This window comes from Pteropus vampyrus, unplaced genomic scaffold, assembly GCF_000151845.1.
Source record: "Pteropus vampyrus isolate Shadow unplaced genomic scaffold, Pvam_2.0 Scaffold95, whole genome shotgun sequence".
Taxonomy (NCBI): Eukaryota; Metazoa; Chordata; class Mammalia; order Chiroptera; family Pteropodidae; genus Pteropus; species Pteropus vampyrus.
The window spans coordinates 1,183,928-1,206,266 of NW_011888876.1; the positions used below are offsets into that span (position 1 = coordinate 1,183,928).

At 57.2% G+C, this 22,339-nt stretch overlaps 2 protein-coding genes and 1 pseudogene across 9 annotated transcripts; 2 read left to right on the forward strand and 1 right to left on the reverse strand.

Moving 5' to 3' along the window:
* The first annotated feature begins 3,078 nt into the window (after nucleotides 1-3,078).
* Nucleotides 3,079-3,241, forward strand: LOC111742475 (annotated as a pseudogene).
* A 1,924-nt stretch (nucleotides 3,242-5,165) lies between these two features.
* ZDHHC12 (zinc finger DHHC-type containing 12) lies at nucleotides 5,166-8,516 on the forward strand. Of its 4 annotated transcripts, XM_023532995.1 has the most exons (6): nucleotides 5,166-5,310; nucleotides 6,772-6,908; nucleotides 7,280-7,357; nucleotides 7,551-7,717; nucleotides 7,761-7,774; nucleotides 7,873-8,516. In XM_023532995.1, the coding sequence occupies exons 1-6, from the start codon at nucleotides 5,211-5,213 to the stop codon at nucleotides 8,199-8,201; spliced, it is 825 nt and encodes a 274-aa protein (XP_023388763.1). In that variant the 5' UTR covers nucleotides 5,166-5,210; the 3' UTR covers nucleotides 8,202-8,516. The 4 variants fall into 4 exon arrangements, with proteins under 4 accessions (XP_023388763.1, XP_011362475.1, XP_011362476.1 ...); XM_011364173.2 differs by lacking the exon at nucleotides 7,761-7,774 and having other exon boundaries at nucleotides 7,905-8,516; XM_011364174.2 differs by lacking the exon at nucleotides 7,761-7,774 and having other exon boundaries at nucleotides 7,554-7,717; nucleotides 7,905-8,516.
* PKN3 (protein kinase N3) lies at nucleotides 8,458-19,649 on the reverse strand. Of its 5 annotated transcripts, XM_011364171.2 has the most exons (23): nucleotides 19,247-19,643; nucleotides 18,929-19,086; nucleotides 17,064-17,304; nucleotides 16,733-16,878; nucleotides 16,119-16,230; nucleotides 15,919-16,046; nucleotides 15,513-15,696; nucleotides 13,922-14,068; nucleotides 13,729-13,838; nucleotides 13,472-13,615; nucleotides 12,985-13,060; nucleotides 12,732-12,900; nucleotides 12,441-12,543; nucleotides 12,268-12,335; nucleotides 11,904-11,967; nucleotides 11,666-11,757; nucleotides 11,090-11,266; nucleotides 10,292-10,492; nucleotides 10,111-10,187; nucleotides 9,522-9,664; nucleotides 9,326-9,433; nucleotides 9,078-9,158; nucleotides 8,458-8,962 (listed from the first exon to the last, which is right to left on the reverse strand). In XM_011364171.2, exons 4-23 carry the CDS (start codon nucleotides 16,763-16,765, stop codon nucleotides 8,750-8,752), a joined length of 2,430 nt encoding a protein of 809 aa, XP_011362473.1. In that variant the 5' UTR covers nucleotides 16,766-16,878; nucleotides 17,064-17,304; nucleotides 18,929-19,086; nucleotides 19,247-19,643; the 3' UTR covers nucleotides 8,458-8,749. The 5 variants fall into 5 exon arrangements, with proteins under 5 accessions (XP_011362473.1, XP_023388762.1, XP_011362467.1 ...); XM_023532994.1 differs by lacking the exon at nucleotides 18,929-19,086 and having other exon boundaries at nucleotides 9,122-9,158; nucleotides 10,292-10,354; nucleotides 19,247-19,649; XM_011364165.2 differs by lacking the exon at nucleotides 18,929-19,086 and having other exon boundaries at nucleotides 19,247-19,647.
* Nucleotides 19,650-22,339: the final 2,690 nt, after the last annotated feature.

Sequence of the window (22,339 nt, forward strand, 5' to 3'; positions counted from 1 at the left end):
TATATATTATTTTTTTTTGTTAGGAAGTGTGAAGTTTTGTGTGTATGATTTCTGTACAAAAACAAAAGAAACACTCCCTGAGTCCTTGCAGCTTCCTTGGCCATTCTCAAGCCCCAACTTCAAAGCCTTCGTCGCTGCCACACTCACGCCTACCCCTGCCAGACTCAATGCCTCTAACATTGTGAGTGTCCGGTCTTTTCCCAGTGATCTCCGACCCTGGCCTCGCTTCCTGTTACGAGAGGCAGCAGGCTTCGGCAGCCCCTCCAGCACCCTAACCCACCCGCCAAAGCCTGAGAACCTCATCTGGCTTCCTGGGGGTGGCTGATAGGGTTTAGGGATTCAAAGTAACCCCACTGGGTCTCCCAAATGCCTTGGTGCTCCCAGCTGTGGGCCATCTGGGCCAAGGAAGTGAGCTGTGCCCAGGCCTGGGCCCAGGCAGCCTCCGCCCCAGAGGTCTCTCGAGGATCGGGGCTCACAGTGGCCCTGCTGCTCTCTGGCCAGGCCCGCCTGAGGCCACGCTGCTATGGAGGCTGCCTCCTAGTCTCCCACCAGGTCCCAGGCTGTTGAAGGCCCCAGCCCAAGGCTGGTCAGAACTCAGGCAGATCCCACTGCTCCTTCTGCCAAACATACCCAAGACCTGCCCCCAGCTCTGGAAGCCAGCACCTTCTGGGGCCCGGGGCTTGCTCCCTTACTCCCCAGCCCTTCATCTGCCCACAGCACCCAAGGTGCCCAGGCACCCCACCAGCAGAACTGAGCCTGCCCCATTCGCCCCTGCCTGCCCCGCAGCCCAGAGGACCCCTCACCTCTCACAGGCAGAGGCTCCCCACGCCAGCCTTTCGAGCGGCAGCAGGCGGATGCCTCCAGACCAGCACTTGGCACAGCCTGCAGGGGAGCCCCTCCCACCCTGCCTCCTGCCTTTACCTTGAGAACCTCTGGGCTGCATTTCAGAGAAGTATGAAGCCCAGATGTATCTCAGAATAGCTTGTTCTCCCTCCGAATTGCTCCTCGTGGGACAGAGGTGGGTGAGGAGGCCCCTTTAGGACCAGGAGCAGGGTTGACTCTGCAGGCGGCCCCTGGGGCCAGGTTCCTCCCTCCTCCTGCCCTGGGCCTGTTTTTGGATTCTCCTGGCATTTCTGTCTCCAGGCAGAACAGGCCAGAGCTGCAGCCCAGGGGCGAGGCGCCTGGCCTTTTTCCCCTGGAGTCCTTCCCTTTCAGCCCTGGGCCAGAGCTGCCCGGTGTTCCCCTAGCTTGGCAGATGGGCCACAGCTGCCCCTCCCTTCCATGCTCTCGTGGCCTGAGCCAGACCCCAGGCAGAGCTCACATCGCATTGCTTTACCACCTGGGGCCTGGGGAAATGTCTGTACTGTGGGATATCACAGAAATACATTTTTGTGCAAAGTGGAGAAGAGCAGAGTGTCTTTCTTTGCGGAAGGGGTGGGATCAGGAGAGGCTTGGGCTGGCTGGGGCAGAGGGCCCTGAGTGTGCTGGGAGGGTGCATGGTGGGTTTCTGTGCCTCGCCAGCAGCCTGGGAACAGATGGCAGATGGGGCTGGAGTGCCTGTTCCCTCCACGTTCTCTCTGCACCCCTGTGCCCAGACGCCGAGGGCATAGCTGGCCACAGATCAGCCAGGACGGCTCGATCTGATGGTAGGTGTGAGATTACAATGCAGTGCAACAGGCAAGAGGACAGAGTGGGCACCTCCTGTGGGCTGGGGGGAGTGTGCAGAGGGTCAGGGAAGATGAGTTAGCTGGGCCGCACCATTTCAGGGAGTGGGAAGAGCCCATGTAGAGGTCAGAGACAGCGTGGCATGCCCGATGCAGTCAAGGAGGCTTCTTGCAGGAGGAGATGCGTGAGCTGAATGCAGCAAAAAGACCAAGCTGCCAGGCCAGGTCATGGGGCGCCCGCGGCAGAGGGCCCTGCTAGGAGAAGGGCCTTGCAGAGAGAACGGTGAAGCACCCTGGGTGGCTGCAGCAGAGTGAAGGAACGAGGGTGCAAGCAGGAGAGGTTGGAGAAGTCGCTGCGGCCAAACCGTGCGGTGACCAGACGCTGGCTTTGCCCAGGACGGTTCTGGTTTACACCTGTTGTCCCTGTGTGACTATCAGCAGTGCCCTCGGTGCCCCTGAGGTACTCCTGAGGTTGCGCCCAATGAGGGAGGGCTATTCTCAGTGCTGGTACCTGATCAAGGGGGCCGTTCCCACACATGCCAGGCAGGTGCGGGCCCAGTGCCCAGAGAAAAAACGTTCTCAACTTGACCAAATTTTAGCCAGGCTCCTCCAAGCTCTCTTTTCAACTAGGCCTCAACCTTGACCTATAAATACTACACACTCTCAAAACAAGTGATTTCATCTGCCTCTCTCCCTCCCCATGAAAAGACTTAAACAAACACTGACATACTCTCTAAGAGTTCAAGGTTGCATCCCTAGGATGCCCGTGGCCCCCCTCCCCCTTAAAGTGCCTGCCTGAGAAAGCTCAAGGGTGCCAAAAGAATGCACTGTTTGTTTTAGCCACCATCTGACTATGGGCCCCACACAGCACGTAGTTATAGAGCATTTACTAAAAAGTCCTTATAATTGTGACTCTTTCCTCTGTATTTGTATCTTCTGCTACTCAGCAGTGTCTTTCTCAAGAAAGCCATCCCTTTGAAATGTAATCCTCAGGAAAGATGGTGCCTCTGTCTCTCAGTCTCTGTGGGACAGAAGCCTAACTTCAGTTACTGCCAGCTAGCAGACACGGCAGGCCCAATCGGCACTTACACTGACCAACCCTTTGTAATTTTTCACTTCCCTGAGTCTGCTTAAGCCCTCACCATTCCCTCTCTTTATTTATTTATTATTTTATTTATTTATTTTCTTAGGCGAGGCAACCCTTGGTTGACCTCACAGATTGCAAGGACCTTGTCGGCTTACAATCCCTTATTTTTTATTTTTGACGCCGACCGTACCTGATCGCCCTAGGTGGTCTCCCATCCGAGTACTAACCAGGCCCGACCCTGCTTAGCTTCTGATATCAGACGAGATCCGGCTTATTCAGGGTGGCATGACCGGAGACCTGTTCCCTTTTTAAAATGCCCAGTCGCCAATCGCTTCTCAGCCTTTTGGCTAAGAACAAAGTGTAGTATCAGTTCTTAGCAGTTTAAAATGCCCAGTTACCTCCGTACAAATTAAAGTGGCATTCGGTTCATGCTGGACCCTCTTTCTTACTGCGATAGTATATTACTGATTAAAATCTGTCCTTACCACTTTAACTAGTGTCCAACACTTTTTATCTTTGACACCAGCATAGTGACTGACTCATGGAAGCTTCGGGATTATTTAAGTGGATAATGTGCTAGAGTTCCCCACTCAGCTAAATCCTGTCCCGTTGCAGTAATCAAGACTGAGTTACAAGTGACAGACACTCAAACACCTACTCGAGTTAATGAAAAGTGGGAGGGAATTCATTGCCTAATGCAACTGGGGAACCTAGAGCCAAGATCAGCTTCAGGCATAGCTGGATATAGGGGCCCAGACAATGTTAAAATTGTCTCACAAAAAAAAAAAAAAAAAAGACTGTCTCTCACACCCCTTTTCAGTGCGGCTTATCTCTGTCTCTTTATAAGTTGGCCTCATCCTCTGGCACAGACTCGCTCCACATAGCATTAAAGAGAGCTGCCAGTTGCCAGTGTATCCTATACTTTATACTTGAGATCCAAAAGCCCCTTTTCTTGCAGCAGCTATGCATTACTCTCAGGAATGATTCCGATTGGCCCTACTGAGTCACATGCCCACCACCTAGGACCAATCACTGGGGACAGCGAGATAGGGAACCAGGTTTGTGCAATTATTAGGGTTGTTGCCCCTATATAGCTTCATGGAGTTTGGACGAGGACAGCTACGATGACTGGTGCTATATGGCTTATGGATGAATATGCGATTAGTGATTTTAGGTCTGTTTGGCATAAGCAAACTGAGCTGGTTATAATTATTCCTCAGAGAGATAATATTAGGAATGGGTACGTTATGAAGCTCGTTGTTGGGTTTAGTATAGTGGTAATTCTCAACATACCGTAGCCTCCTAGTTTGAGTAGTACGGCTGCAAGAACTATTGAGCCAGCAATTGGAGCTTCTACGTGTGCCTTTGGTAGTCATAGATGTAGTCCATATAAGGATATTTTTACTGGTTTGGCCCTCTAGAGTCACATGGAGGCATGTGACTCTCCCTACCATATCGAGTGAGGGACACAGTTCCTTCGGAACCACATGGGATGGGGAAGAGTCAGTTCTCCAACAGAAAAAGAAATGCCGAGCTGACAAAAGGAAGTCAGAGGAAGTTACTGGAGGAGTTGGGAGGGGGTCAATCTGATGGAGAAAGAAGATGGATCTTGGTATCAGCGGGAGGTGCAGGTGGAAAGGCAGGGCTGAATGGGGAACGCCCTGGGGACACAGATGAAGAAGTGTGAGCAGGAATGAGGAAGCCTCAGGTTGGGAAAGTCAGTCTTGGTAGGGTGTAGGTGTTGGTTTAGTTCTGTGCTAGTCACTGTAATTCCATTATTTAATCCTCCCAAACACCTTAAGAGGAGGGTACTATTATCATTATTATTTAGACAGAAAATAGAGTTCAGAGTGGTTCAGTAACTTTCCCAAGCTCACCCAGGCAGGAAAGAGCAGTGCTGGTATTTCTGACCCTGACCCACGTTGGCCCCCTCATAGCTAGAATCTGCACCACAAACACTTTGCTCTCGTCCTGTTTGCAATACCTGAAAATGAAGAGTAAGAAGGTAAGGGTGTCACCACGAAGCAACCTCGGGAGAAGCGTCAGTCATCACATCTTTGAACCGGCCACAGTTCAACCTAGAGTCACAACAAATACCTGCATCTTTGAAGCGCCCAGGGAACCGCACGCATGCGCGAGGCCGTGGGACTGGGAGCTCAGATCCAGGTCATCAAGACTCCCGCCTGCTCCTCGGCTTTCCAAAGTTACCTGGCTGGTGGGGGCTGGGGGTGGGGAAGTAACCGGCTGCGCGCGCGCCGGCCCCGCCTCCAACCTCTTCAGGCACCTGTTGGCTCGAGGGCCTACTCGGCTGCAGCTGCCATCCAATAGCCAGCCTCCGTAGCCCAACCCGGCCCCGCCCACCTCCAGGATCCACCAATCCTCAGGTGGCCGCGGCCCCAATCCCTCGGAGAGCCCGCCCCTCTGGGCGCTTCTTCCGGGTGGGGCCGGGGGCCAAGGCGATGGCACCCTGGGCGCTCTTCAACCCTGGGGTTCTGGTACGGACCGGGCACACGGTGCTGACCTGGGGGATCACGCTGGTGCTCTTCCTGCACGATACCGGTGAGCCGGATACCGCACGACCCCAGACCCACCCAATCCTTCGTGGTTCCCCAGACGCCTGAGTCTTTCTGGGTTCCCTGCCGAAGCCCCAGAGACTCTGGGATTCACCCCATCTCCGCCAGCTCCTGAGGCCTTCTCCAGCTGTCCTTCCAAGAGCCACCTGCTTTCCGCCTAATGCCCAGGGATGCCCTAATTAATCCCAGCATCTTCCTGATCCCTGTCAGATGCCCTGTCCATCCCAAGCCCCGTGCGGTGCCCACCAGATCCAATGACCTACTGGAGCCCCCATCTCCCCTGATCCCAGGACCCACCCGATCCTTCCCAGGAATTAACTCCTAATCTTCACTCTGTAAGATTCTGAGGATCAGCTAAATTCAGGACAGGCATTCCACCCAGCCCCAGGGCCACCAGCTGCCAAAGTCCAGGTTCCTCACCCCCAGGCAAGAGAAAACCCCATAGGGGAGTGGCCTGTCCCCTGTGTCCCCATCCTCGCTTCTTGCCCTGGTAGCCCCCGTTCACCCCACTGACCCACCCCCACTTCCATCCCTCTCCGCTTTACCTGCCACAGGCCACCTCCAGCACAAGTTCTCACCCTCCCTCACTGCCACCCGCAGCAGCCCCTGCCCCTTCCTCCTTGCTCCAGCCTCAGCCCCTGGACTGTGGGCATTCTCACTTTCCGCCTGAGACCCATCTCAAGTTTCCTCCACCGTCTTCACTCTTTAGCCTAAAACTCCTGCTCAGTCTCCCCAACCCCTTTCCTTCTCCGCTGCCTTTAATAACCAAGGGGCACCAGCGTTGTTCACACTCTGCTGTTTCATGCGCCTCACACCGCAGCCCCCTACCTCCACCCCCCAAATCCTCAGTCATCTCCATGGGCTGGACCCTTCCTGACCTGGGCCACCCTCATGGTCCTCTCAGCAGCATCTCAGCATCCAAGCCTGCCGGCCCCGCCCTCCTGTCTCTGTCTCATGGGCATCTCAGGCCTGGCTAATCTCTCACCGTCATGGCGCCAAAGGCAGGGACCCCTCCTTCTTCTCCCTCACATCCAGTTAAGTCTGGCCCCTTCACCCCCTAATCCCCATTGGTCCATCCCCTCCTCTCCACCCTTCCTTCCTGTGCCCTTGCCCAGCCTCCCTCCTGGACAGGCCTCTTCAGGCTTCCCCCGATCCATCTTCTCTCCACTGGGAGTGTTTCCAGCAACATTCTGACCCTATAACCTTGTATGATTCTTTGTTGCCCTCCAGAGAAAGTGCAGATGAACTGCTTTTTTTGTTTGTTTTGCTGGCTCTGAACTTCTCCCTCCTATACCCTCACCCCATCTCATTGAACCCCATCTCCAGGCCTTTGCTCAGCCAGGGACACACCCCCACCTCCAGCTGTCCCCTCCCCCATGCGCCTTCCCCCACACACCCTCCTCTTCACCGGGGCCCCTGCCTCACTCTCCTCCTCCCGCCTCTCCAGCGCTGCGGCAGTGGGAAGAGCAGGGGGAGCTGCTCCTGCCCCTCACCTTTCTGCTGCTTGTGCTGGGCTCCCTGCTGCTCTACCTGGCCGTGTCACTCATGGACCCAGGCTACGTGAACATCCAGCCCCAGCCCCAGGTAACCAGGGGGCCCCTAGGGGCCTGAACCCCTCCTCCCATCAATGGTGGACCCAAGGCCCCAGTAACAGTCTCATGCCAGGCTCTATGTGGAAGGCTTTCCTGGGGCATCTTGGTGAATACTCTTGCCAGCCCTGGAACCCCGTCCTACAATGAGGAAATTGCCAAGGCACAGAGAGGGAAAGCAACTGGCAAAGGTCACACAGCCTTTCTCGCTCCGGGCACTCTGCCCTACTCCACCATCTCCATTACTCATGGGGTGGGCCCCACAATATACACACCTAGAACTAAGCTGGCCTCCAAGGGAGACACCCACCAGAGTCATCTGCCTCCCAAGGGGACCCCATCTTATGCCCTGTCGCTCATTTTCAGGAGGAAGTCAAGGAGGAGCAGACAGCCATGGTTCCTCCGGCCATCCCCCTTCGGCGCTGCAGATACTGCATGGTGCTGGTGGGTGATGCAGGAACCTCCTGGGAGGGGTCGGGGCAAGGTTAGACTCTTGACCTCCTCCTGCCCCGGTGCCTTGGCCTCACCCCTCCAGGAAGGCCTCCCAGATTCAGGCCCCAACCTTCCCTCACCCCTTCCCTCATTGTCGGGTCCAGAGGGGAGCCAGCGTTGAGCTCGACTCCCTCCGTGCCCACAGCAGCCCCTGCGGGCCCGCCATTGCCATGAGTGTCGTCGCTGTGTCCGCCGCTACGACCACCACTGCCCCTGGATGGAGAACTGTGTGGGGGAGCGCAACCACCCGCTCTTCGTGGCCTACCTGGCACTACAGCTGGTGGTGCTTCTGTGGGGCCTGTACCTGGCATGGTGGGTTGTGCCACCGCCCGGGGTGTGGGGGGCGGGTGAGCAGCTCGGGCCCACAAGGTGTGTAGAGAGCTAGGGCTTCCTTTTCATGGGCCTCAGACCCTCTTCCAAATGGCCTGCCCAGCTGGGCTCCCTGGGGTGCCCCTGCCCTCCCTCAGCTCCGGGCCCCCATCCCTATGCCGCTCCACAGGTCTGGCCTCCGGTTCTTCCAGCCCTGGGGGCTGTGGCTGCGGTCCAGCGGGCTCCTGTTCGCCACCTTCCTGCTGCTCTCCCTCTTCTCGTTGGCGGCCAGCCTGCTCCTGGCCTCACACCTCTACCTGGTGGCCAGCAACACCACCACCTGGGAGTTCATCTCCTCGCACCGCATTGCCTACCTCCGCCAGCGCCCTGGCAACCCCTTCGACCGTGGCCTGACTCGCAACCTGGCCCACTTCTTCTGCGGCTGGCCCTCGGGGTCCTGGGAGACCCTCTGGGCCGAGGAGGATGAGGAAGAGAGCAGCAGCCAGGCTGCTTAGGGGCACAGGAGGCACAGCCACCATCTCCAGCCTGAAAACTGCAAGGGCCGCCCCCAAGGGCCTCGGGCTTCTCGTTTCTGCCCACTCCTCCCAGGCCTCAGAGAAGAGGAGATGACAGAAGCCTTGCCTCAGTGGGCAGTCCTGCCTCCGAAGAAAGAAGGGGAAGAAGAGGACCTGTGGGGGCTGCGGCACCAATGCACAGGCTTCTAAAGCAGAAGGCCTCCAGTGCACAGTTTTATATATTTAATAATCCATAAAGCAAGTCACGTATTAAAAAACAAAACAGACTACTCCTCGCTGTGCCACCCTTTCTGGTGCAGGTCTGGATAGGAGTCACTCGGTGGGTGTGACTGAGCCAAGCCCTCGACAGCAGCCCCACAGCCACCGCCTCGGGTCCCAGGGGCTGGTAAATGCCAAGCAAGGCCTGCACCTCCAGGGCAGGATGCACAGTCAGCATCAGGTGGGCGAGTGAGGCTCTAACAGTCTGGGGAGGCAGGGACAGGGACCCCAGGAGAAGCCCTCAGGGCTCCAAGAATTGCTCTGACACAAAGTCGAAGTGGCGGAAGGCAGCCTGCTGGCGGGCAGTGAGGGGGCTGCGGGGGTCAGGCGGGGTCAGGGCAGGCGGCAACCCCGTGAACTCGCCCTCGAAGTAGCGCAGGTCCGTAGGGCCACAGAGGGTGGGCGCAAAGGGAGGCCGGACAGCACGGGCGAGCAGGGCCTGCCAGTCGGTGGTCTGGGGACAAGGGCAGAGGCACCTGAGAGGACATGACAGGAATGGCAACCCACACGTCCCTCTAAACCTCCCACTGCGCCAGGTGTCTGGGACCACTGCAGGCCTGGCCACTAACCCTGAAGAAAGGCTGCGTCTTTATCTCCTCGGCGTCCTGCTCACCAGCCCCCAGGCGCTTCTCCGGGCACTTCTGGAGGAGCTGGGCAAGAGGACAGGTGCTCACTGAGGGCACGTGACCCCAGGCACTGCCGCCTCCCCAAGTACCCCAAGCAGGCTGGGGCACAGGGCCCCAAGGGCGGGCGGCGACAGGGCTGCTCGTGAGCCACGGCAGCTGTCTGGCCCAGCCCCGGACTCTGCAGTGATTACCTTCTGAAGGAGCTCGAGGCCTTGCACCGACAGAAAACGAGGATATGGGGCATCCGCATTGACGATGCACTCAAACACCTCCTCCTCAGTATCCCCTGGGAACGGGCACTGCAGGGGTGGGGGCTCAGCAGGTGCATGGGCCACCCCCACCACACACCAACTGAGAAGCCCCCGGCAGCCCTGGTCCAGCACTCACCTCACCCACCAGCATCTCATACAGCAGCACACCCAGCCCCCACCAGTCCACGGCCCGTGTGTAGGCCTCCTGGGTCAGCACCTCGGGGGCCAGGAACTCCGGGGTGCCGCAAAAGGTGCTTGTCCGGTCCCCAAAGCCGATCCCTATAAACCAACATGCACACCAATGCCGGTTCAGTGTGTCTCGTCCACAATAACCTCTGTGGTTGTAAGAACCAACAGCCAACCCTTATGACCCAATGTGCCGAATTCCATGCCAAGCCTTGCCCCCTAGGAGGCGGGAACAATTTTTATGCAATCTGACGGAGGAGGGAGCTGAGTCTCAGCCAAGTTCACATGCCAAGGTCACGAAGAAAGCAGAACTCAGTGCCCTCTCCCAGCTCCAAGCACAAGCTCTCCCTGGAGCCAAGAGCAGGCTACGACTCTAAGCTCCTAGGGATGGGAAGGAGGCACCAATATGTCAGCCGGTCCCTGGAATGAGGGTGGGGGCGGGGAGGTTTCCTGGGAGATGCCACTTGCCCACCATCCTGCTGGCCTGGACTAGGTGAGGAAGGCTGGAGGACATGGGATCCTGGACAGGAGACACCCACCTTCCTTACACAGCCCAAAGTCTGCGATCTTCACGAAACCTTGGGCGTCTAGCAGAAGATTATCCAACTTAAGGTCCCTGAGGGTGAGGGGCAGATGAAAAAGGCCCTGGGAACAGTGGTCCTGGAGGAAGGCAGCACCTGCTCCTTTGCCCACACTCCCAGCATCTCAGGGGCAAGTTACCTGTAAATGATCTTCTTCTCGTGTAAGAACTGCAGCCCCAGGACCACACAGGCCAGGTAGAACCTGGAGGGGTGGCGTAGAGGGGAGTTTGGACCCAGGAGAGCAGGGGGAGGGCAGGGAGGTACCAGGATGGCCATGGCCTTGGGACCCCAGATGTCCCAGCCAGAGTCAGATGTGGGTGGGAGACTGGGATGTTTCATGCTGCGGGTGGAGGGCGGGGGTGAGGCTGGGGGCGTCCTCCAGACAATGGCCCCAGGGTTACCCAGGGTTTGCTGCCCGCCAATGACCTGCCCCTCCTGGGCACTTAGGTTGTGCTAGGGAGGATGCTGAGTGTTCTCACGCATTCTTCTCCCAGCATCCTGCAGCAACCTGCAGTTGGTACTCATCATGCCCATTTTTCAAATGAGGATCTGAGACTCCACGTAAGTGACATACCCAGGGTCACACAGCTAGTGGCAGAACTGATATATGAGCCCAGACTTCAGAGCCCTGATGGGCAAGAAATAACTCCAGCCACCAGTCACTATTCACCGGTCCCCGTGCTCGGCAACTCATAAATGTTATACTTACCTATGCAACAAGCCTATGAAATGGTCATTAATGCAATTCACAGCTTCATAAACTGAGCCCCAAGGTCACACATGTTGTGAGAGTTGATACCCAGGATTTAACTAAGGCCTCCTCGACTCCCTGCTCTTCTGCTGACGGGGGCCCTGGAGGAAGCAGGGTGAAGGGGGCCGGGGACAGGGAGGCAGGGAGCCTTGCTGGAAGAGGCACACAAGAAGGATGGGAACCCACCGGGCCTGGGGCTCAGGGAAGACATCCTCATGGATCTGCATCATGAGGTCGCCACCCGGTGCAAACTCAGTCACGAAGCAGGCGTGGCTGGAGGTCTGGAAGCAGGCGAGGAGGGAGAGCAGGAAAGGGTGCCCCATGCAGCCCACAGCCTCCAGGATCCGCTTCTCGCAGTACAGGCTGCAAGGGGGGCATGGGTTTAGAGGGAAGGAAAACCTCTGCTGGCTGTGCCCTGCCACCCACATGACACCCCGGGCTCGCTGGGTCTTCAGTCAAAGTGCCACACAGGTAGGGCGATGGTTTCTATGTATCAGAGGCTCACGTGGGTCATTGAACCTGCACAACCACCACTATCCCATTTTACAGATGAAGACACTGAGGTAAAGAGATAAGAGGGGACCTGCCCAAATGCAGGCCATTAACAACCGCAGGTACTTGAAAGAGAACCTAGGCCTGGCTGGGCCCCAGAGCCACCTCTTCAAAGCCCGGGAACATTCTGCTGCCCTCTGGTACCACCAACCCAAGCCAGCCCTCCTGGGCACCCTCCAGGGCCAGGCGCCCCATGGTGTCACCACACACCTCTCTATCTCGTCCCGACTCAGCACCTCCTGCTTCTTCAGCGCTTTGATGGCGTAGTATTTCCCCGTCCCCTTGAACTGAACCAGAAGGACCTGGGGACCAGAGAGAGATTGGATCCCAGCTGGGGAGTACAGGGGAGCCTTGTCTCACCCCCCTACCCCACAGATCACAGTGTCCTCCTAGCCAAAGCGCTCAGGGATGCCCTCCCCCCTCCACTGTGCCCTCCTCAGGCCACTACCTTCCCGAAGTGTCCCCGGCCCAGCACGGCCAAGCAGCGAAAGTCCTGAAGCCGGGGGGTTTTCCTGCAAGAGAGAGGGCACAGGAAGTCCCTGGGACAAGGGCTGGGTCTCCACCAAGAGCCACTCCGAACCCTCCATGCCCAGTCCTGGGCTGTCCCCACATATGGGGCTGGCGAGCCTGGGTGGGGGCTCCTAGGACAGCAGTTGCCTAGTCTGGCATACAGCTGGAGCTCCATAACGTGAGTTCAGAGGGCAAGAACCTGAGAGCGAGCCAGCGACTATGCCAAGGAGCCACTGGGTGATGTAGCAATGGACACACTACAGTAGATAATGTCTCAGACAAGAAGTGAGCCTGAAGGGTACCTGGTGGCTGAGGCTGGTAAAGACGACCCGAGTCGAGTCCTGAGCTCCATGTGAGGGCGTTTGGAACGCTGTGAGGGCAGAGGGGCTCAGGGCAGAGCAGGGCTCCCTTCCTCCCTCCCTCCAGCCCCGCCACTGCCACCCCAGCACCCCCAAGGCTACCAGCCCCCACTCACCGGCATCTCCTCAGGGGTTGGCTCCTGGAGTAGGTAGAGGCGTGGAGGCTTGGGTGGAGGCCTCATCTCGTCTCCCAAGGTGGTCTTCTTGGGGGGGAAATTACTGTGGGGAGGAAGCAGGTGCATGATGAGGCACAGGCCGATGGAATAGCTGGGCGCGGATGGATACACGGCCATACCGAGAAACAGACAGTCAGGGCAGGCGACAGGGACAGAAAGATGGACGCTGATGGCACGTGGAGAGGGGGACGCTGAAGAGAAGCAGGCGGTCTGGGGCGAGGTGGCTCTCACCTGGGCGACGCAGGGTTGGTGGCCCCCCGGGGTGTGGCCGGGGTCTGGGGGCACCCTTTAGGGGGGCTGATCGTGCTTGGGGAGCTGCAAGGGGGCAGCAGGTTCATGACTAAGCGCCCCCAGGCCGCCATGCTGAGGTTCATCTGGGAAGCCCTCAGAAAGTCCTGACCTGGAGCAAAAGAAGGGTTCAGTCCTGGGTCCCCCTGACACCCCTGCCCTGTCCCCTACACACAAAACCCTCTCCTGTCCATACCTCTGCGTTTAGAGAAAATGCGTTTCTGCCTCTGCAGCCGGGGCCTTCTCTCAATGACAGGGTCACAGAAGGTCACCTGCAGGGGAGGGAGGCAGGGCTGAAGGCCAGTCCCCTCCTACCCCACCTTCCACAGGTACCTCCTCTGCCTCCAGGATCCCAGCTGAAGCCTCCAACAGCAGTGATGCAAGACTCAGAAGGGCCCAGAGAAATGTGTTCAATGTTCTCATTGGTACCAGTGGGGAAACTGAGGCTCGGAGAGGAGAGGCGCTAGTCCAGGGTCACACGGGAGGCAAGGCAGGCAGGACAAGGACACTAGACTCCTGTGAAGTCCTCAGAGAGGGTGCGGGATTCCTTCATTCTTGGAGACCTCCTCCCTCTGGGCCTCACTCTCCACACCTGTGCACAGGTGGGTCACAGTTTCGAAGGCCCTTTTAGCTCTGATGGAGCCAGGGGCCCACAAGATCAGAAGGCAGGAGGCACTGGGCACCTGGGCGAAGAGCAGGCCCTGTGGCACCAGGCTGAGGGAGAGCTGATGACAAGCATTGTCCAGGAAGTCCTCCAGCCGCAGGAAGGCCACGCCGCACAGCTGCCGCCAGTCCCGCCAACGCACCCCGATCTCCAGCTCCCGGGCCTACGTCAGGGAGGCCAAGTTGAGGGTGGGGCGCGGCACCAGCCCCTACCTGGCCGACCTTGAACCCCGACCTTGCCCAAGGTCGCCCCTGGCCTCACAGAGGCCATTCTCACCCTCTCCAGGGGGACGACAAAGGCCTGATCCCAGGACTGCTTGGCCACTGGCCCCCAGCCCGTCTGACCCACGATGCGATTGTCCACCTTCAGCACAGCCAGCACCTCGCCTGTTGGGCCAGAGCTGGGGCTCAGGGCAGGCCAGGAGTGAGGGTCCTTGCTGCCCCCCAACTCCCTATGTCCCCCTACTCACTGGCCAGCTCGCTTCCACCACGCTGCTGCCTGGCCTTGCCCCGAAGCCAGCCCTGGGAGGGGCTCCCGGCCAGCGTGGCCATGGGAGAACGGCCGGGCACAGCTGTCAGCAGCTGCTCACAGCCCAGGAGGCGGACCTGTAGCGTCCCTGTGGGGAGCGTTGGGGGATGGGGAACATTGTCAGGTGCCACCCTCCCATTGACACTACCAGTGGGCGCCTGGAGCCCCAGGAACGCCACCTTCTCCTGGAGGTGGCTGAACCCAGACCCTGCCCGTGTTAGGCCTTGGCAGCCATCTGCCACCTTCAAGGCAGACCGACTGCGCCAACCCCCACCTCAGTGAGGACCCTCCATGCGTTGGGGACAGTAGGGACACACAGGCAGAGGAGCAAGACTCAGACCTCAGCCAGGCCGCATGGAGCCACAGTTCTTGATGACATGCTGCTCAGGGCCCGGAGAGCACCGTGGCAGGGGTGAGAGCTTAGGGAACAGGAAGCTTGGCTTCCTGTCCTGTCCCTCCTCCTCCCTGGGCCTCAGTTTCCCCATCTGTACAGTGGAAATGAGGCCAAATTCTGCTCCACCTCCCACAATGGGTAAAAGACTGTTTTGCCAACCAAGTGGATTCATTTGTAGGGTCACTAGAGTTTCGTCCCTTAAAGTTTCATCCCTCTCGTATTTTTAAGGACATAAACTGGGCCTAAGAGCACCATTCAAGAAGTCCAGGCCTGGGGGTTACACTCTGAGAGACCTCATAAAAAAAAAAAAAGCAGTGCCCAGGCTCAAAGACCATCTTAGGAGGAACAACTCAGGGAACTGGGGGTTTAGCAGGAGACAGGATATGGGGTGGCCTCAAGTAGCTCAATTCTAGACCTTTCAACAAGCTGTTTCCCCTACTTGTCTGTTTGGCCCTTCAAGGCCAAGCTCAGACACCATCTCCTGCAGGAAGCATTTCTGATTCCCCACGGCAAGGTGAGGGGGCCCGTCCGGTCCCTGTACTTCCCCTTCTCAGCTCTGTTCACAGCGGGATGTGGCCTATCTACCCCTGCACCAGCACCCAGCAGGAAGGCACTGGGCTCTCCAGGTGGCACTGTGTCCCAGGTGGGAAGCTCAGGGCTTCCAAAGTTGACACTCTCAGATTATTTGGTGATTGCAATGCGGCTGCCACTACAAGGAGTCAGACCCAGCTCGAGATAAGAAAGGACTTTCTAATAGTCCAAACTGCCCAGACAGGGTACCCAGGCCTGCAGAGCCGTGAGCTCCCTTACTCTGGTGCTTTAAGCATTTTCATGGTTACTCATTTAAATAACAGCTTCACTAATCAAGTGCTGACTACGCCAGCAGAGTGCTTGGCACTTCGCACGCAACAACTCACTGAATTTTCAAAGCAACCCTATGAAGTAGGTGCTTTTGTCGCCCTCGTTTTATAGATGGATAAGCTGAGGTTTGGAGAAAGGATGTCAGCTGCCCGAGGTCACACAGCTGGGGGGTGGGGATGGGGCCAGGACTGGAACTGTTCTCCAAAGGTCTTCCCCGCTGTGTTTCAGGGTCCTCTCTGGAAGGGAAGAAGAGCTCTGCAGTGGGACTCCTAGCTACCTGTCATGGTGGTGGGCTTCGCAAGTGTCCCTGAAGGCTGGGGGTTCCCAGACACAGCAGTCCGCAGCTCCCGGGCCACTCTGCCACGCAGCGGGTGGGCAGGAGGCAGACCCTCCAGCAGCTGCTCCAAGGCCAGCCGCAGGAGGTCCAGCTTCTGGGAGGACTCCTGGAGCTGGGCCTGAGCCTGCAGAGGGGACACCAGCCCATGGGGCATGAGGGGATGGGGACAGTGGCTCAGGCCACCTGGAGACATCCCTAATGAGGTCTAGACCGAATGCGCCTCCTGTTTCCTCATTGCCACCCCACCCGGCCAGTCCACAGTGCCTCCTGCCACTGCGGAGGGTGGTACAGGAACGAAGAGACCCTCAGAGAGGAGCGGCAGGGGCAGGGCGGGCCATGGTCCCACCTCAGCTAGAGCCTTGCGGTCCTGTGTTCGCCGGCTACCCAGCAGCTTCACCACGTTCTTGGCACCCTCGGCCACGGCAGCCTCAATGTGCAGTCGGTGCCTCAGCTCCTCTGCCAGCAGCTCAGGGCCTGGAGGATGGGGTCAGCACTCAGGCCCATGCCCTGCTTTGTCCTGCCTGTCCCCACTCCTCAAGGCCTCACCTGGCTCGGGGGACCCACTGGCCTCCAGGCTGCTGATCTTCATTCGCAGCAGGGCCACCTTCAGCTGGCTGTCCCGCAGCATCTGCTGGGCAGCTGCCAGGAGCTTCCTTCCCTTTGGGGTCATGACATATGCTAGTGCAGAACCTCCCTGGTCAGACCAGGGACTGAAGCCAAGCTTCCCCCATCAGAGCATGGCAGAAGCCAAGTCTTCCCCAGGAGGCCAGATGGAGAACTAGCCTCCCTTGTCAGACTAGGTCTGGGGCAGAGCCTCTCCCATCAGACCAGACAGGGGCTGAGGTCGAGCTCCACACACCGTGCTAGAAGTTGGTCCTGGGGCTGAACTTTCTCTCCTAGACTGTGAACTTGGGCTGGGATTCCCCCATTAGACTGGTGTTGTGCCTTCTGTTAGACTAGGGGTTCGAGCCACGTCTTCCCCACCAAGCTGGCACCTGTGAGTATGTCTCCCCCATCAGACTAAGGGTTAAGATCGTATCTCCTCTATATGGTCACTGGCTGGGTTGCATTTTCCTATCAGAACAGAGGCTGGATCAGAACCTCCCCTAATAAATAACCTGAGAGCCAAATCTCTCCCCAGGAGAGCCCAGGAGCCTTACCTTGGGGGTGCCACTGGCATAAGTGTGGGTCATGTTCTCAGCCCCCTGCTTTATTTTTAGCTCCACCTGCAGCTGCCTCTGTAGAGCCTCCAGGTGCCGGGCCCTTGGCTGTTCTGCTGGAGGCCGGGGTCCTGTGGCCTCAGGTTCTGTGTGCATGGAGCATGGGGCGCATGAACCCTTTACCTGCGGCCTACCTATCTCCTCCCCCACCTCCCCTCCGGCAGAGGCTACCTGATGAGGCTCTGAGAGTGGTCAGGGCCGAGGCTGAGGAGCTGGGTCAGCCTGCCGTCTCCTGTCCCCGGGGGCCTGCCCAGACTGCTCCCTCACTCACCAGCTGGGCCAGGCCCCGGCCCGGGCAGCAGGATGCGGGCGTGCAGCTCCTGCAGCTCCCCATGCAGCTGCTCCAGACGGCGGTTGGAGGAGCGTAGCAGCTGCTGCACGTGGCCCAGGTGGCGGCGGTCTGTGGCCACCCGCCGCAGGTTCTCCACACCCTCCTTGATTTTCAGCTCCTTCTGGATGGCCCGACGGATCACCTCTTTCTCATCCTTGGGGGGCTGCTGGCCCGGCCCAGGCTGTGGAATGGCAGAGGAGCCATGCCACTCTGTCCTCACTGCCACCACAGACAGACAGGGAGGAAGGCATGGACAGCACCCAAGACTGACACACAGTGTCTGGGAAGTGTCTCTAACTGTAGTATTCCTAAGCCAGGTGGAAACCCAAAGCTGTCTATGCAGCCCAGGCTCCTGTCCACTGCGTTAGAGAGAAAGGTGAAGGGAAACGTTGGTAACATTCACGTGGTGCTCCTGGCTGTCGGGCCTGTCCTACAAGGTTTGCACCCCTAAACTTGTCAGTCCTGACAACAACCCCATAAGATAGGTGTAGTTAGTACCCCATTTTACAGGTGAGGAAACTGAGACACAGAGAGGTTAAGTAGTCCACGCAAGGTCACAACACAGAGAAGCAGACACCACCACCTCTTGGGCACCAGCCCCTCCCTGCCAGCCACACTTCCTCAGGCTGCTCTGAGGCTGGAGTTCAGGCTAAGATTTGGGACCAGAAGGGAGGCTAGGGATTCACCCAAGGTCAGAGGGCAGCCGGAGGCCTGAGTAGAGGCCGGGGCTGTTTCCTTGATGCCTCAGTGCCCCACGTGGGAAAGCAGAAGCACAGAGAGGGGCTGGGGAGAAATCAGAGGCCCACTCCCAGCTCAGCTCCCAGGGGGAAGTAGGCTTTCTCATGACTTCACCCCAGGTTGGAGCAAGGAAGAGTAAAACCTCCTTCCCAGAGGCCATTTCAAATCAACCCATGCCAAAACCGACCACAGCCCATGATGCCCACCCCCCGTCCCGCCCCTGGCCTCCAGACTCTTGCAGGACTGCCACCTTACCTCTCTGGTCTCCATCTCCTGAGCCCAGTGGAAGGGGTGGCCACCCTGGCCTCAGGGACCCCCCACCCCAGGCCTCCGTGCCTGCTGGCCCAGCCGTCAGAGGGCAGGGGTGGGGCTCAGGAAATCCTTTGGCGGCTCTAGGCAAGAGGGCCAGAGCCAAAGGCCTGAGCAAACAAAGATCCCATGGAGCTGGGGGCCCGGCCACCGGGGTCCTGAGTCACCCAGCTGCCACTGCTGGGCGGAGGTTCACAGGAAATCGGAAAATGTGTACAAGCCACGGCTGGAACAGGCGGAGGGACCTCCGGAGGAAGGGGGTGGGAGGGGGCAGACAGTCCTGAAGGCTGTCTAAGCTGCTGGGTGGGACCACTCAAGGAGCCTTGTGGAGGTGGGCTCAGCCTTGAGCATGGCCCGCGGTCCTGTCTGCTCGGGACTGGACTCCTGCCATGTGCTCACACACCTCCCCCATTTGCTCTGGGCTGGAACACCAGCTCTCCCTCTCCAGTAACAGACATGCACCCAGCCTTGGGCGAGGGTGGGGGGGGGCACACACATCTACTGCCAGTTCTGGCAGGAACCTGTCCCCTTGCCATTAGGCCCGCATACCCGAAGGTTGCCTTGCCAGCCCCTCCACCTCCCATGCACACTCCCCACTGGCACCTGTGTGCTCTGGGAAGGCCCCCCCAAGTGCGTGGGGACTCGCCCGTCCCCCCTTCTCCCTGAACGTATACACTCTTCTCCCCCTAGGTCGCTCCCCAACGTGCCTGGGCTTCTTTGCTTTCCTCACCGACTCCCACTGGCCCTAAGAGTCCTACCTGGAAGAACCGATTTTAGGAAACTTTGGGGCCCACCCTGTTGGCTCTGACTGAGGTTTCAGAAGAACTCATGGGCTGACCTGGCTGGAGGTTCTGAGTCACTTGAGGGTGTTTGGGGGACGTTTCCAGAGGGCATAATCCTAGTGCTCAGTTATGCCCTGCGAAGGGACAGGGGGGCCCTGAGGCAGGGGCTGGAAAGGGACGCGGGGCGGGGCCGGGGCCGGGGCCGGGGCTCCGTGGACCCGGGGCGGCTGTGAGCGAGGCCTCCCCCGCCCCCTCGGCCCGCGCCCGCAGCCCGGCTCTCCCAGCGAGGGTCACCTGCCGCGGCGCCCCCTCCTCCATGGCGCCGCTCCGGCCGCTCGGCCCCTTCTCTCCACCACTCCGGGTCCGGAAGCCGCGGCCCCTCCGCCAAGACTTTCAAACTTGAAACTTCCCGGGAAGCGGCGCCGGAACCGCGGGATCCTGCGCCCCCTCCCGAGGTCCGCTGGCCCTCCGGGGACCTGGGATCAGCGCCGCCTCTCGGCCACGCCAGATCGGCGCTCCGGACCCCACTCTTGAACCCGAGGCCACAGCGCCTCCCCCTGGATCCGACGTCCCGCGGGATTTGGGACCCAGCACCCCTTCGGAGGCCGCAGTTCCTGCCGTGTACGGCACTGACCCCCGCCCCTAAACAGAAAAGCAGGGAGGGACATCTCCCGGGCTGGGGTTCTTTGGTTGCCCCGCCGCGCGCGCTGTGGAGCGGGTCCGAGTGGGGACAGCGCCGCCTGCCGGCCGCAGGGCGCTACCTGTGTGGCGGGCCCACCCCAGGCAGGTCTGCCTTCTCTTCCTTGGAACCCCACCACCACCTGGCGCCATCTCTAAATTTCTCTCCATCTCGGATGACATTGGTGTGAAAATGGCTAATCCCAAACCCGTCGCCCCCACAAAGTCTTGGCCCTGTCTAGTCACTAGAAGAACGTACCCGTGTCTGAAAAAAGTAAACCCTCACCCAAGTTATGCTAAATTACAAACCAACCAAAATGTCTCCCAGGCCCCCATCACTTGAACCGATTGGAGCTTTCGGGTAGGCCAGAGCCACTCACTGTTCCACCGCTGTTATAAAGAGCCCCATCTGAAGAGATACACCCTGAGAAATAGCCACTATCTCAGTTAGGTAACCAGCCAGCACTAGCTGCCCTGGCAGTGGATTTTGCCTGTGTATGGGATCCTTGGTCTTCACTGCCTCGTCTAGGGCTGTCTAGCCACTTCTCGGCAGCCAGTGCTCACCAACACCTTGTGTCACGGCTTCGCTGAAGAGCCATGTCTAAGGGGTCAGAAGATAAGGGTCAAATATTGAAGGTGGCTCATTTGCTGATTTGGAATAGGTGCCCTACGTGCTTTTACTGAGAAAACCATGTCAGTTCCACTTTGCTCTGACCACCTCCCTCAGATTGGAAAAAGTAGGTTCCCCTGCAACGGGAAATCAACTAAGCAGCATCAACGAATACAAAGGTAACTTGGTTCAGTGGAGGAGATGCCTACACTTCATAACCAGAGGCAGGCCAGGACGTTCATGTACATACATATTAGAGTAGTAGGCTAGCCCAGCACATAGTAGGCTCTTTTAAGTGGAGGTTATTATCAAACTGCCCTGAGCTGAATGTTAACCGTAATTTAGATGTAAGACTATCAGCTTCTGACTGCAGGTCATAGGTTTTAGGGAGACCATGAATGGGTTTTTTCAAACTAGCAAAGCTTCCCCTGCAGAAGGATGGTTTATTTACCATCTTGAGGATCATTTATCCCCTCCTACAGCCAGAAAGCTAAACTATGTCGAAGAACTTGAAATTACTTTCCAAGTTAGCTGAGATTTCACTGCCTCATGAAGTTTAGAACTAGAATTCAACCAACTTTCCTAATAAACCCAGGCCGGGCAAAACTACAGGGAAACAAAGTTCCAGACTGATGGTGCTTAATGAAACTGTAATTCTTAGGAAAACTGACGTTTACATTCAACATCCAATGGATAGCAGATAGTGAAAACCAACTCTGTGTAATAACCATCAACCTGAAAGGAACACAAATTTCTTCCCAGCAGGGTACATTCCTAGCAAGGAAGCATTTTCCCGTTTCTATATACTTTATCCTCAGCACTGCAAACAATCTATACACATTTAGATTTCCCTTCCCTGAGTAGTATCTAAGTACAGTGTCACCAACTAACCAAGATGGCACACACCCTCCACTTTTAAAAAAAAAGTCCTCTCGACTGTTCTCATCACAAAGCTGCAGTCCGCTCCTTCAGACCTGTTAAAAAGCAAACCTGTGAGTCTTCAATGAACACAGCCATATATTCAAAAGGGAATGATCACTGCTGGGCGTGGACAGACTTTGCAAAGCAAGATGTTGTCCTCTTGAAATAATTGGAAAGGCTATGCATTCATCTCCTAAAGAACTTGTTTCAAGTCTGCAGGCAATCTTTAAAGTCTTCACCCTTTGCAACAGAATTCCGTTCTTGCAATTGCCAGGAAGGGTTCATAGCAAAAATCTAACAAAAAAGGTAGAAAAACCAAAACTGTTTCTGGGACCAAGTAAAACTGTGAAACTAATTGTTATAAAGCAGTAAAGATTACCAAATCAATTAAGGAACACAATTGTCCAGGAATCCTCTAAAGCCCAAAAGGTCCCCCAAATCCATCAAGTCAAAAACTCATACCTTTCACATCCTGACGGCTACACGCAAGCGAAGAAGGCTAGATGTAAAGCCAATGTGTCAGCCCAACAAGACACCAGGTCTACATTTTAGAGCCTGAATTGGGTGTAATAATAAGGGCCTGTCATGGAAGGAATACTTGCCTTTTAGAAACCGGGCCATCATTGGAGAAACCAACATTAACCTCAACTGCAGGGATGGTCCAAAATAGAAATATTCCTTAAGGTTTTGAAATTAATGTTACGACACATTTTAAGTTACTGCCTCTATGCCAATTTATGTAAAGTTCCCCTAAGCTAAGCCTAGCACATTGGATGCCCTCTTCCCAGAGAAACTCTGAACAGCCACTATATCTGCTCTTTTCTTTTTAATGTCCTGTAGCAAAGGACTTTTGAACCATTTCGTCTGGCACTTTCCAATACATACTTGCCTATGGGCCAGCCCGAGAACACCCCCTTGCAATCGGGCACAAAGCATACTAGCTACTCTGTACACTAATGTTGCCACTTTGTTTTCCCACAGCCTAGTAACTCCATGAGACCTGCAGGAACAGGGGGCTCTACAAGGTGACCTCAATAGTTATGAATAAATTACTTTTAGGGACTTCGTTTTTGACTGCATTCCCCAAATAAAAACATTATGAAATTCCATTGAACGTGACCTATAACCTAATGGTACCGCGATCTCACCAGCACATAAAAATCCATTTTTGGTAAGCT